General features: G+C 51.5%; 1 protein-coding gene across 15 annotated transcripts in view; it reads left to right on the top strand.

Annotated features, from left to right (window-relative positions):
• The window catches only part of GULP1 (GULP PTB domain containing engulfment adaptor 1), a 372,795-nt gene that overhangs the window by 266,191 nt on the left and 93,077 nt on the right, over window positions 1–13,527 (top strand). For all 15 annotated transcript variants that reach the window (XM_075933787.2, XM_075933780.2, XM_075933784.2 and 12 more), the window contains one exon: window positions 9,806–9,904. In XM_075933787.2, the coding sequence (XP_075789902.1) occupies window positions 9,806–9,904 (99 nt within the window). The remainder of the gene's footprint in view (window positions 1–9,805; window positions 9,905–13,527) is intronic.

The raw sequence follows: 13,527 nt of genomic DNA on the forward strand, positions 1-13,527 counted from the left end.
TCATCTGTTTCTGCCCCCGTTTGTCCACCGTTACCTTTCTCGAGGGGCCTTGCCCAAAGGTACAGTCCATGAGGGGGCAGTCCTTCTTAAAGTGCCCCTCCTGGCCGCATTGGTAGCAGGATCCCTTCACTCCCCCTTCGGGCCGTGGAATTTTCTCGGGGCCCTGGGTTTGTCCTTCGGCGTCTGGGCCTCGTCCCTCCGGGTGGTTCCATCGGGGTGCCAATCCATGCCCTGTAGCCTGGCCCATCGTGGTTCTGGTCCTGTGTCCCACTGGTGGCTTTGTTCCAAATTTCGCCGGGGTGGGGCCCCCCCATGTGGGTTTCTTTTGGCATGCTCCGGGGGCGGGGTGTTTCTGCTCCTTCGGCGGCGAGGAAGCATTCCATCAGGGTGATGTCTTCCTCAAGTGTCTCAGGAAGGTGTCTCCTCACCCAGAGCTGTCCTTCAGCGGGGAGTATTTTCACATATTGTTCCAAAATTATGGTTTCCGCTACTTGCGTTCCGGACTTATTTTCTGGCTCAAGCCAGCGCATCCCTGCTTCCTTAACTCTTTGGGCCACGGCGCTAGGGCATTCCCCGGGCTGTATCGGGCTTCCCGGAACCGCTGATGGTGGGATTCGGGGGAAACCCCGAGTTGGTCCAGGATCGCCTCCTTTACATTATAATAGCATAATGCGTCCCTTGCCGACATTCCCCGGTAGGCTAGTTGTGCTGCTCCCAACAGGTAAGGGGCTAAATGGGTCACCCAGTGATCCTGTGGCCATTTCGCAGCTATAGCCACCCATTCGAAGGTCACTAGGAGGGCCTCCGGGTTATCTTCGGGTCCCAATTTCATCAACCTGATTGGGAGTTGTCGGCCCACTGTCGCTTCGTCGGCTCCCATTGGTGTTGCTCCACCGCTGGCCACGGCGGCCCCGGCTTGTTGTTCCTGGAATTTATCCAGGATCTGCTGCAATGCCTGCGACTGCTGCTGCTGCCATTGCTTCTGGTTATCTACCAACCAGTCCAGTACTTTGTTCAATTCCATCTTTCCTGAGGAAATTAGCAGATTACTATTGCGGGGAGGGGGTCTCGGGCTTCGAGGGACCTCCTCCCCCCCCTTTTCCCTTTTCCTTGCCCCCTTAACCGGGGCTCAGGTCATACCCATGTTCTCCACCACGTGTTACCCACTCTCCTGAGGTCATCCCGAGATCGGGTGAGCCGTCGTCCCAAAAGGGGAGTATTTGCCTTGTGACCGACGGCCTGGCCGTGGTCTGAGGCCTATAACTCCAGCACGCTCTGGACTCACTTGGATCCGAGGGGCCGGGAAGGGGGCTCGGGCCCTCCCACTCTCCGAGCCCCGACCCAGGGCCCTAAGATGGGGATGTCTGTCCCTTGTCAGTGGAGGGGGTCGAGTTCCCCAAACCCCCCACTCGCAGAGTTCGCGGCCCCGCCCTGGGTCTCTTCTTCCCGGCTCAATCCCAGTAGGTTCCCCGGCAAGGGGATAGACTCACCCTGAGTCCCTTCCTCTGGCGGGGGTCTGTGCGCAGAGGTTCTCCCGTGCTATGCTCTCCAGGCAGGGGGCTGGCCTCCTCCCACCTCCAGGAGCTCCCCTCTTGTTTGTGGCACTCGCCCTTTTGAATCCCCCGCTCCTCCACCTCCTGGGCTGGCGTCCTCCCGGCATTCGGGGCCCCACCCTTCTTGGCGTCCTGCTCGTCGCCTCTTCTGACGTCATCCGGCAGCGCTGGGTAGTCCTCCCGATTGCAGGCCGCCTCTGCCCTTGCTACGGCTTCCGGGTTCCCCGTGGTCGGCCCCCCCTTGTCCGCCCGCCTTCCCGGGTGCCTGCTTTCTGCCCTGGTATCCGTTTCAGTGCGGGGGAGCGCGGGCAAAGCGCCTGCCCCGTCACAATCTGCCTCCTTGCAGTACAGGAGCACAATTTTGCGAACTGCCCCCAACCCCGGGCCAGTAGGGCTTGAGGGTGGGAGGAGCCCCCTGATAGGCCTGGGGGCAGGAGAGTGACAGGGCATCCACAGTCCAGATCCATCCACTTGGTGGTCTGGATCTGGCCTACAGAGGCCCCTTTCCTCTCCCCTTTGCCTCCTCTTCCCCCTCCCCCCACTTTAGCCTCTATTTGTCAGAAGCTGGGAATGAGTAATAGGAGATAAATCACATCATGATTACCTGTTCTGTTCATTCCCTCTGGGGTACCTGGCATTGGCCAGTGTTGGAAGACAGGATACTGGACTAGATGGACCTTTAGTCTGACCCAGTATGGCCGTTTTTATTGTTCTCATCTGTTCTTTTTGTTGTTTTTTCCAGACGTTTGGCAGGAAGCTAAGAAAATAGGTTTTTTCCCCCCAAGTGGGCTTGCTGTGCTCATCCTGTTACAAGCCACCTTGAAAAAGATCTTGCCAGACAGAGATCATCGTAGTCCTGGCTGCTGCAATTGAAAAGGACATCTAGGTCTATGATTTTAAACTAAGAGTTTATTAATATAGTACTTAGCAGCTAATATGATGATGCACTGATCAGTAATTAACTACCAGTGCTATCCAGGTGTATCTGTATGTCATCATATGCAGCTAATTATCGAGTTCCCTTGTGCAACTTCAAATTGCGGGGCCAGCAAAGGAAGTGAAGTTGGAAAGAAAGATAATTAAGTGCCCTATGGGAAGATTTTAAAAACAATTAGCCATTAATTATCTATGAATTTGGATGGCTACACATCTAAACAAAACAAAATTGTTTAAAATAGTCACCTTGAGAAGACAAATAACTTAGTACCTGGAAAGATTTCTCCAGGGATTGGTGAATTTGTCTCCCTTTTCTGTAACCTCAAGTGTTATACCAGAAAACATATCACTTAAAAAAAAAAAAAACACAGCCTTCTGAAAGCTGTTTGAGACCCTGTGGTCTTTCAGATGACTGTTCTCTCATCTTGACCTCAGTCAATTCCCTCACAGCTCCTTCTGTATCTACCTTATGTGAATGTCTAAGAGTCAATGTTCCTGTCCTTATTCAATTTCCACAGAAGTCAGTGCTTTTCCACACTAACATTTCATACAGTATGTTACGCCTCCGTCCCGGAGGGGGTGGGAAAGGGGGGGGGGGCCCCCTTCCTGACTGGTTTAACGCCAAACACGCTAAGCTTCCTAGTCAAAGCCCTTTAATTCCGCTACACTCACCGCGCCGCGCCTATCCCGTAATACGCGACCGTGGCCCCAATGACCACTCTTTCGGGAAAGGGTGAGAGGGAGGGGGTCCGGGCCCGCCCACACTCCGGACCCCAACCCAGGGCCCTAAAGCCAGGACACTCGTCCTAGCCAGTAACGGGGGGGGTTGCGACCCCTAAACTCCCCCGCTCTCGGGTTTCGCGGCCCAGCCCTGGGTCACTTCTCCCTCTTCCCCTCGTCCCACCTTGCTGGCCCCCGGGGTTTTATCTCACCCAGGGGTGCCAGTATCCACTTCCCCACGGTCTTCCCGGGGCCTCCCGATCTCCCTGCTCGCCGCCCCCTTCCTGGACGGACGGCCAGGCATTTAAACCTCCCGCCTGACGCCGGGGAATGACGTCTCCCCCGACGTCCTTTGTGCGCGCCGCCTGGCCCCGTCGCGGGGATGATGTCAGGCTCCGCGCCGGGTTGGGGGAATGCCGCCCCCCTGTGCGGCGTCTGCCGGCCGTCCCGAACCGCGCCTCGCGGCAGTCGGGGTAAGCCCGCGCGGCGGTCGGCTCCGGGAGTGGCGGGGCTGCCCCGCCACACACCTTCCCCCTCAAGTCCGGGTCTCTCCTTACCGGCCCGCCCTCCAATGTTTCATCTATTCGTGACAGGCAGTCCGCATTTCCGTTCGCGGCGCCTGCCCGGTGTGTCACCTGGAATTGGTATGGTTGCAGGCTCAGGTACCACCTTAATACTCGCGGGTTGGTCTCCTTCATCGTCTGCATCCACTGAAGTGGCGCGTGGTCCGTCACCACGGTAAATTTCCCCCCTACAAGAAAGTACCGCAGTGAGTCAATTGCCCATTTCAAAGCCAGGGCCTCCTTCTCTATTGTCGCATACCCCTTCTCCCGAGGGAATAACTTGCGGCTCAGATATAAGATAGGATGACCCTCGCCCCCCTCCTCCTGGGTCAAGACAGCCCCCAATCCGGCCTCTGACGCGTCTGTCTGTAGTACGAAAGGTTTATCAAAGTTTGGTTGTGCCAGCACCGGCGCGCGCACCAACCGCCCTTTTAGTTCCTGGAAGGCTGTCTCACACTCCGGTGTCCACCTTACCCGATCGGGTTGTCCTTTTCGGGTGAGGTCTGTAAGAGGGGCGGCTATCGACGCAAAATTAGATATGAATCGTCTATAATACCCTGCCAAGCTGAGAAATTGTCTTACCCGTCTCTTCGTGGTGGGCGTGGGGTATTCGCGCACAGCCTGAACTTTGTCTATCAGGGGCCTGAGCTTCCCCTTCCCCACTGTGTACCCCAGGTACGAGACCTCGGATTTCCCAAACTGACATTTTTTTGGGTTGGCTGTTAGGCCCGCCTGTTGTATGGTTACCAATACCGCTGTCAGGTGCTCCAGGTGTTCTTCCCATGAATTACTGAACACGATGATGTCGTCGATATAGGCGGCGGCATAGCTCTGATGGTCTTTCAAGACGCGATTCATCAGCCTCTGAAATGTCGCGGCTGCCCCATGTAGTCCGAACGGCATCTTCGTAAACTGGTATAATCCGAAGGGGGTGGCGAACGCCGTCTTTACCTGTGCTTCTGCTGCCAGGGGGATCTGCCAGTAGCCTTTCGTCAGGTCTAATGTTGACAGATATACGGCCCCTCCCAGGCGGTCCAGTAGTTCGTCTATCCGGGGCATGGGATAGGCGTCGAAGCGGGATATGGCGTTCACCTTTCTAAAATCTATACAAAATCTAATGGACCCGTCAGGTTTGGGCACCAGGACAATGGGGCTCCGCCACTCGCTATGGGATTCCTGTATCACTCCCCATTCTAGCATAACTTGGAGCTCCTCTTTTACCGTACCCCAGAGTTTCCGGGGGAGCGGGCGCATATTGTCCCGTACCACCTTGCCCGGCTCCGTCCTAATTTCGTGTTGCACTAGGGTAGTTTGCCCGGGGCGACTTGTCAGCACCTCCCTGAACCCCTCCAGGAGGTCCCGTAACTGTTCGTGCTGCGCGCGGGAGAGGTCTTCTCCGATCTGTATCCCGTCGAGTCTGACCTCGGGTTCTCCCCAGGGGCCAAACTCGATGTCGGTTGACCGGGGTTCTACTAGGAGGGCCTCTCGGGGGTTCCATTTCTTTAATAGGTTAACATGGTAGATTTGGGCCTCTACCCGATTCCTATTTACTCGGACCTCATAGTCGACAGGCCCCACCCTTCTCAGCACTCGGAAGGGTCCCTGCCAGTGGGCTAACAGTTTCGACTCCCCGCTGGGTAATAATAAGAGGACTTGGTCCCCAGGCTCGAACTCCCGTACCTGGGCCTTCCTATCATAGTTCTCTTTCTGTCGGTCTTGTGACCTTTTCTGGTTCCCTTGGGCCCACTCTGCCAACTCATGCAGGGTCTTCTTCAACTTGCCTACGTACTGGGCTGTCCCGAGCGCGGTGGAGTTATCGGCCTCCCAGCCTTCCCTTACCAGGTCTAGGATGCCTCGAGGCCGGCGCCCGTACAGTAACTCGAACGGCGAGTATCCCAAGGACGACTGGGGAACTTCCCGCACCGCGAACATCAAAGCTGGAAGGAGCTTGTCCCACTCGCGGGGGTCGTCCTGCGCAAATTTCCTCAACATCCCTTTCAGGGTGCGGTTAAAACGTTCTACCAGGCCATCGGTCTGTGGGTGGTACACCGAAGTTCGAATCTTCCGGATCTGCAATGCCTTACATAAGTCCACCATTACTTTGGATGTCAGATTCGTCCCTTGGTCAGTCAGCAGTTCCTTGGGTAAGCCGACCCATGAGAACGGCTTTACCAGCGCCTCGGCTATCACGGGGGCTGTGGCCTTTTTAGGGGTATGGCCTCCGGCCAGCGTGTCGCATAGTCCACGATAACCAAAATAAAGTTATGCCCCCGCGCGGATTTCTCGAGGGGCCCTACCAAGTCTAGTGCGACCCGCTCGAAGGGGGTCCCCACCACGGGGAGGGGGACTAACGGCGCCGGGGGTACCCGATTGGTGGACGTCTTCTGGCACTGGGGGGACGAGCTGCAGAAGTCCTTAATCTCCCGGTATACCCCCGGCCAGTAAAACCGTTGTAACACCCTTTGCTGGGTTTTTTCTGCCCCTAAGTGCCCTGACCATGGGTGCTCATGGGCCAGTTCTAGGACCTTCCACCGATAAAGTCGCGGTACCAGGAGCTGCCACCGTTCCTCCCCGGGGAGCTCTCCCTCTGCCACCCGGTATAACCGGTCCCCCTTCACCTCAAAGCGTGGTCCTCTGGGTTGGCGTGTCGCTCCGTCCGTCTGGGGGGTCTCCGTTGTTTGAATCTGGGCCCAGGCCGTCTGCAGGGTGGGGTCTTCCCGTTGCTGCGTCAGGAAGTCTCCCTCCTCCACCTCCAGTCGGACGATCGCCGGGGTCCCTTCCACTTCCCCTGGGTGTCCCGGTTCTGTCTGTTCCTCGTCCCCTTGGGCTACCAGTGTCCCTTGTTCGGCCTCCCTTCCTCGTTCAGCGGGCAAGGCCTCACTCCACTGGCTTAAAAGTCTTTTTAGTCCCGGCCAATCCCGCCCCACCAGTAGCGGGTATGCCAACTTAGGGCCTACCGCCACTATACAATCCTCCTCTAACTCCCCATCCCCGATCCGTACGCGCGTCGTGGGGTAGTGGTGGACGTCCCCATGGACACACCGGAGGGCTATGGTGGGGCCCTTAGCCTGCCTTGGGTATATTACGTCCCCCCGGACTATGGTCTGCCCGCACCCAGAGTCTAATATTGCCTCCACAGGGCGCCCCTCGACCCACAGTTTCCTGGTTACCTGTGCGGTGCTTGTGGCTCCGCGCCTCTGGCCGAAGGTACAGTCCATCATGGTGCAGTCCCGTTTGTAATGGCCTTCCTGGCCGCATTGGTAACACACCACTTTGGGCACACCCTCTGGCGGTGGAACCCCTGGCCCGGTCTCGGTCGCCCGATCGACTCTCGGTTCCGTTGGGGGTCGGCTCCAGTGTGGTGCCAGCCTCCTCTCCGGTAGGGGTCCTAAGGGGCCTCTTCGACTCTCCCCGCTCCGTAGGGGTGCGGCTAGTTTTGCCGGGGGAGGCTCACCCTTCCTGGGCTCCCGGGTCGGCCCGCTGGCCGGCTTTCCCTCTATCCCCTCTGCGGCTAAGAAGTGCTCCATCAGAGTCACGGCTTCATCTAGGGTTTCGGGGAGATGCCGACGTACCCACAGCTGCCCTTCCGTGGGGAGTATCCGAATGTATTGTTCTAAGATGACCATGTCGGCCACCTGTGTCCCCGTCTTATTTTCGGGTTCAAGCCACCGCATGCCCGCCTCCTTCACCCTTTGTGCCACCGCTCGCGGTCGCTCCTGTGGGTCATACCTGGCCTCCCGAAACCTCCGTCGGTGGGTCTCTGGGGTCACACCTAACTGGTCGAGGACTGCTTCTTTTACTTTATAGTAGCACAAGGCGTCTCGCGCCGACATCCCGCGGTATGCCAGCTGGGCGGGTCCTGACAGGTAGGGCGCCAACAAGGTCGCCCAATGTTCCTGTGGCCATCTGGCCGCTGTAGCCACCCGCTCGAATGTGACCAAGAAGGCCTCCGGGTCATCGTCCGGTCCCAGTTTGGTCAATCGTATGGGCAGCCGTGCTCCGCTCTCCTCGTCCGCTCCCGGCGTTCCGGCCCCGGCCCCCATGGTCACGCCTCGTGACTCTCTGGCCGCCTGCTCCTGACGGTCTTGCAACTGGTTCAGCAGCTGTTGCAGGGCCTGCATCTGCTGTTGCTGTTGCACCTTTTGTGTCTCGGTCCACCATTCTATGATTCGGTTGGGTTCCATCTTGTCTACGAGTCAAACCCCCGTTAATACTGCTTACCGTCCCCCCTAGGCCCCTGTTTCGGGGCCCTGTGCCCACATTCTCCACCACGTGTTACGCCTCCGTCCCGGAGGGGGTGGGAAGGGGGGGGGGGGGGCCCTTCCTGACTGGTTTAACGCCAAACACGCTAAGCTTCCTAGTCAAAGCCCTTTAATTCTGCTACACTCACCGCGCCGCGCCTATCCCGTAATACGCGACCGTGGCCCCAATGACCACTCTTTCGGGAAAGGGTGAGAGGGAGGGGGTCCGGGCCCGCCCACACTCCGGACCCCAACCCAGGGCCCTAAAGCCAGGACACTCGTCCTAGCAAGTAACGGGGGGGGTTGCGACCCCTAAACTCCCCCGCTCTCGGGTTTCGCGGCCCAGCCCTGGGTCACTTCTCCCTCTTCCCCTCATCCCACCTTGCTGGCCCCCGGGGTTTTATCTCACCCAGGGGCGCCAGTATCCACTTCCCCACGGTCTTCCGGGGGCCTCCCGATCTCCCTGCTCGCCGCCCCCTTCCTGGACGGACGGCCAGGCATTTAAACCTCCCGCCTGACGCCGGGGAATGACGTCTCCCCCGACGTCCTTTGTGCGCGCCGCCTGGCCCCGTTGCGGGGATGACGTCAGGCTCCGCGCCGGGTTGGGAGAATGCCACCCCCCTGTGCGGCATCTGCCGGCCGTCCCGAACCGCGCCTCGCGGCGGTCGGGGTAAGCCCGCGCGGCGGTCGGCTCCGGGAGTGGCGGGGCTGCCCCGCCACACAGTACATTCTAGGAAGGAAGAAAATGGAGAGGGCAGGGGAAGTGACAAAATGGAAGATTGTTAGGCACAGCCATGCCTTTTGTGACAGTGGCCATCTGATAAATTACATTCCCTCTTTGGCCCTAGTATGAGCAAGTCTGTGTGAATTTTTCTCCTTGTCTTTCATTGAGAGTGAATAATCTAATTACCATTACAAATCTCACACTAGATCTTTAAAGATTTGATCAGCAGAAGGGCTGGAAAGTAAAATTCTTAGGCATCTGTAATTTAAACGTAACCACCCCTTAAGAAATATCTCACTGCTAGTAATATAATTGACAATAGCAAATTGTGGAAACTCTGCTCATATGATGTGCAGAATTCAGGAGTTATGAGGAAGGTACGGCATACTTAACAGCCAAACTGTGGAACATAAAAGGATGTAAAGTGCATCAACTGTTAAAACTGGTCTTCAGCCTAGGGGTGGGAAATAATTTTACACGGAGGGCCAAAAGTGTCCTGGATGCCTTTATACAATGATTTGCCAGCAGATATATTAATTGTATTTTATAGGATACAAGAAACATTACAACTGATCAATTCTGATCATTCATTTTCAGAACTTGGACTGCTAAAAATGGTAGTAATTTTCTTAGTGGAATTATATTATAGCTCAACAGTAGCTATACTTTTAAAACATTTCTTAAGTGCAATACAGCAGCAAGAAATGTCAGTGAATTGATACACAACAAGCAATTAAAAACAGTATTTCCAAACCCAGGCCTATTTTTAGTTTTCTTCACAAGTTCAGCGCATAAACTGAGCAATACACTGGTGTCAGCTAAAATGAGTTAATACTCTAATTAGGAAACACTGCAGGATTTATTTTTTAAATATATGAACTCTCTACAAAATTTACAGTGAGAACTATTATTGAAATAGCACTTTCTGGAGGGAAAACTGCTTTTGAAAGGAAACTATACGGGGGGGGGGGGAGGAGGAAACCAGAAGAGGGTACTTAGCAGTGGCATTTTACACTAGAGAAATTATGCAATAATATAGTGATTGTATCTCTAATCCCCATTTTACAGTTTGCAAGACATATCAAGAAATCTGAAGGCCAGAAAACACCAAAAGTTGAACTACAAATCTCAATTTATGGTGTAAAAATTCTAGATCCAAAAACAAAGGTAAGAAGTTTAGCTTCATACTTGTTTGCTGCCCGTGTTTCATTCATCATTGGTTTAGAAATTCCATTTTAAAAATCTCTCTTTTAGTAGTTTCTTGAAATGCAAAACTCCGTGCTTATGAAACAATTGTAAAAGATTCCTATACTATGGGTTGCACTAAATTGGGACTCTCCAGTCCAGCAGCATTCATGATTCGGCATGACCATGGATGTTCCTGGATGAGAGAGCCCCGGAGCCCGGTCCAGCCTGGTGCCAGTGCAGCCCAAGCAGCAGTGGAGCTTAATCAGGCCTGCATGCTGCCTGGCAGCGGGGCCAGGACCACATCAGCCTGGGCAGCAGCAGGGGCTGCAGTATCCTGGCTGGCAGCGTGATTGGGGCGGTTTGCCACCTGGCAGCAAGCCTGGGGCTGCAGCCAAAACAGCTCAGGAGCGGAATGCTGGCTGGGGCTGGGGCATCCCGGCAGAAGCAGTATGGCTGGGGCCGCATGCTCGGTACCATGCAGGGGCTGCCCAGCGGGCAGCCTGACTGAGCCAAAGGAGCCGGCAGTGAGGAGGGGCAGCACGCTGAGGGGCCTGAATCAAGGGACCTCCCTTGACCAGCAAATTCCCTCATCTGAGACTGGTCCAATCCTGAGTGTGCTGGACCAGGGAGGTCCAACCTGTAGTTAGTATAAAAATTATTTTGCCAACATGCTCAAATCTCTATAACAGAACTACTAAGGGAATTTTCCTTCAATATAGCAATACAAAGAAGGCAGTGTGCTCACATCTCAGTGATACTTGTTTCCAGCCCTCCTCTGTCCTGCAGTTTGAGAGAACATGGAATAACAAATAGCTGTGGCAACTATGAGTTATGTGACTATTTTACGGGGATAACTAAATATGTACTTTTGTACCTGACTTTGTCAGCCATTTATATTTACTGTGACACTTCTCTTCCACTATTTTGGATAAGCTACTTGGTTTTCTTTCTCCTGTTTAATTTTGTTTCCCTCAGAAGGCTTTAAAATCCAGTTGTGCAATAGGTATGGCTTTGTAACAATGGCAGCAACTGATTTCCTGAAATATATGGTCAGAACTGTGGTCATTTCTACAGTATTGTAGTTCAGAGTCTCCCTATTCTGGTGACAAATGTAATTTCATTTACAGAAACAAAATTACATACACACACAAAAAAAGCCTTCCCTCAAATTCAAAGAGGAAAAATTATTTAAATGCCCATAAACAGAGCTTAAAATAGCATAGGTCTAGTTATCAATAATTTTCAATATTCTAAAGTCATTCAACTATTATACATGTATTATTTTTAAAATTTCAATAAACACTATACATTGCTATGTATTATTATTTTGAGATGAATATTGCAAATCAGTATATTATTATAGTGCAAGAGAAGCCAAGTCCTTTTAATTCAAGGATATTTTTACTTGCAAACTTTTCTGTTTGAGACTCTTTAAGTGACAGTGTGTTCAAAGTTAGTAAGTAGAAAAAAAACCCAGCAATACTAGGTTGACTTCACTATAGTTCTGTATCTTCCATTGTGGGATAAAAAAATGGTTTCCAATGCTTTGTCGTTCAAAATTTTTTCTAAAAAATATGTTTAAATGATTATTTCTTGCTGTAAAAGTTATAAGGAGCTTTACAGAAACATATGGGACACAAGTTGCTAAGGGAACAAGACATTTTAATCCCTTAAAATATTATAACAAGCTTTAATAAAAATCAACTACCTCTTATCTACTTCAAAATATATGAAAAGCAAGACAAAGACCAAGGGCAGGGTAGCTCCACTGCACAATGAAGAGGGAAAAACGATAACAGAAAATGTGGAAATGGGGTTTACCACCGTCGAAAGAAAAGCCACGTTCTTTCGATTTAATTTCGAAAGAACGCGGCTGTAGTCTAGACGCAGGTGAAGTTTTTTCGAAAAAGGCTACTTTTTTCAAAAAAAAACCCTGAGTCTGGACACAGCCTAAGGCGCTACAGGACTCCTTGTCGCTTTTATAGTATATCTAGACTTCAGTAAAGCATTTGATACAGTCTTGCATGACCTTATCATTAAACTTGGAAAATACGATGAGATGGAGTTACTATAAAATGGGTGCCTAACTGGGTGGATAAACATTCTCAGAGAGTAGTTATTAATGGTTCACTGTCATGCTGGAAAGGCATAACAAATGGGGATCTGCAAAGATCAGTTTTGAGACCAGTTTTGCTCAATATCTTCATCAACTATTTATATAATTTCTTAAAGTATGTGGATGATTCCACAGTAAAAGGGTTTGCAAGTGTGTTGCAGGATAGGATTATAGTTCAAAATTATCTGGACAAACTGGAGAAATGTTCTGAGGTAAATAGGATGAAGTTCAATAAGGACAAAGCACTCCACTTAGAAAGGAAAACACATACAAAATGGGAAATCACTGCCCAGGGAGGAGTACTGTAGAAAGGGATCTAGGAGTCATAGTGGACTACAAGCTTAAATATGTCAGCATTGTAACACTTTTGCAAAAAAAGCACACATCATTCTGGGATGCATTAACAGGAATGATATAAGAAAGATACGAAAAGAGGCAATTCTGTATAGCCACTGCCAGTTGCCCTCAGCCTCCCATTTAAGAAAGGAGGAAGCAATCCTTGCTTGTGTTCAGAGAGATTAGCTATAGTGTGAAGACGACAGGCTTTTCTGTTTTTTCTCTTCACCGTTTGGGTCATTAAAGTAGAGAGGGAGCAGCACTAAGGGCAGAAAATGATGAGGGGACTGAGACTGACACTACCATGTTCTAAACATGGTTCTGTCTCCAACTTCCCTGAGTACGGTATTCTTAGCCTGACAGCAACTGGGAGCCAAAAAGTCCTGTGTTATAATCTTGGTTCTGCTTTTGCTGTGTGGCCCTAAACAAGTGATTCAGAGATTGGATTCTGGGAGATGCCAAGTGCCTCTTCCTTCCACATTCTTGGAATATTCACCTTTTGTTGACCTCAGTGGGAATTAAATCACCTCAGTGAACTGGGCTTCAACCTGTTTCCCCACTTTTAGAGTCAAGATTTGTTCAACACTGTGTAACAGCTATATTATTTGGGAGCAGTGGCCGCCATTTTGTGATATCCTTTGCAAAGTCAAATGGAGACCTGGTCCATGGCTAGGGCTCCAAGGCAATACCATAATTAAAAATATATATATTAAAAACAGACAAACCAATTCAGAGAAAAGGAAAAGATTCCTTCAGCTACCCTGAGGTCAGTAACAATTAAACTGAATCATTCCCAGCAAAACAAAAAAGACAAAAAGCTATTGTCATAACATCTGAAAAAATATCGATACACATTTATAAAAAACTCTTCTAACTGATTAAAAGTGAGTTCAGCTATTTGTACATATAAGTACAAAGGGATAATGTGTTTGTCTTGGAATAAGCTACTTACCCTCTATTTACAGAAACACAATAATCGTGTTCCTTTTGACATTGTCATAACACTGCATGTATTTTAAATCTGCTTTTGCTGAACTTCATATGAAGGCTTAATTCATGTATAATTCTGAAGTGTTAAGAAAAAAAGAAAAAATAAAATCATAGAACTCTAGAATTAGAAGGGAACTTAAGAAGTCATCAAGTCCAGTCC

This window comes from Pelodiscus sinensis, chromosome 7 (assembly GCF_052426305.1).
Source record: "Pelodiscus sinensis isolate ZL-2025 chromosome 7, ASM5242630v1, whole genome shotgun sequence".
NCBI lineage: Eukaryota > Metazoa > Chordata > Testudines > Trionychidae > Pelodiscus > Pelodiscus sinensis.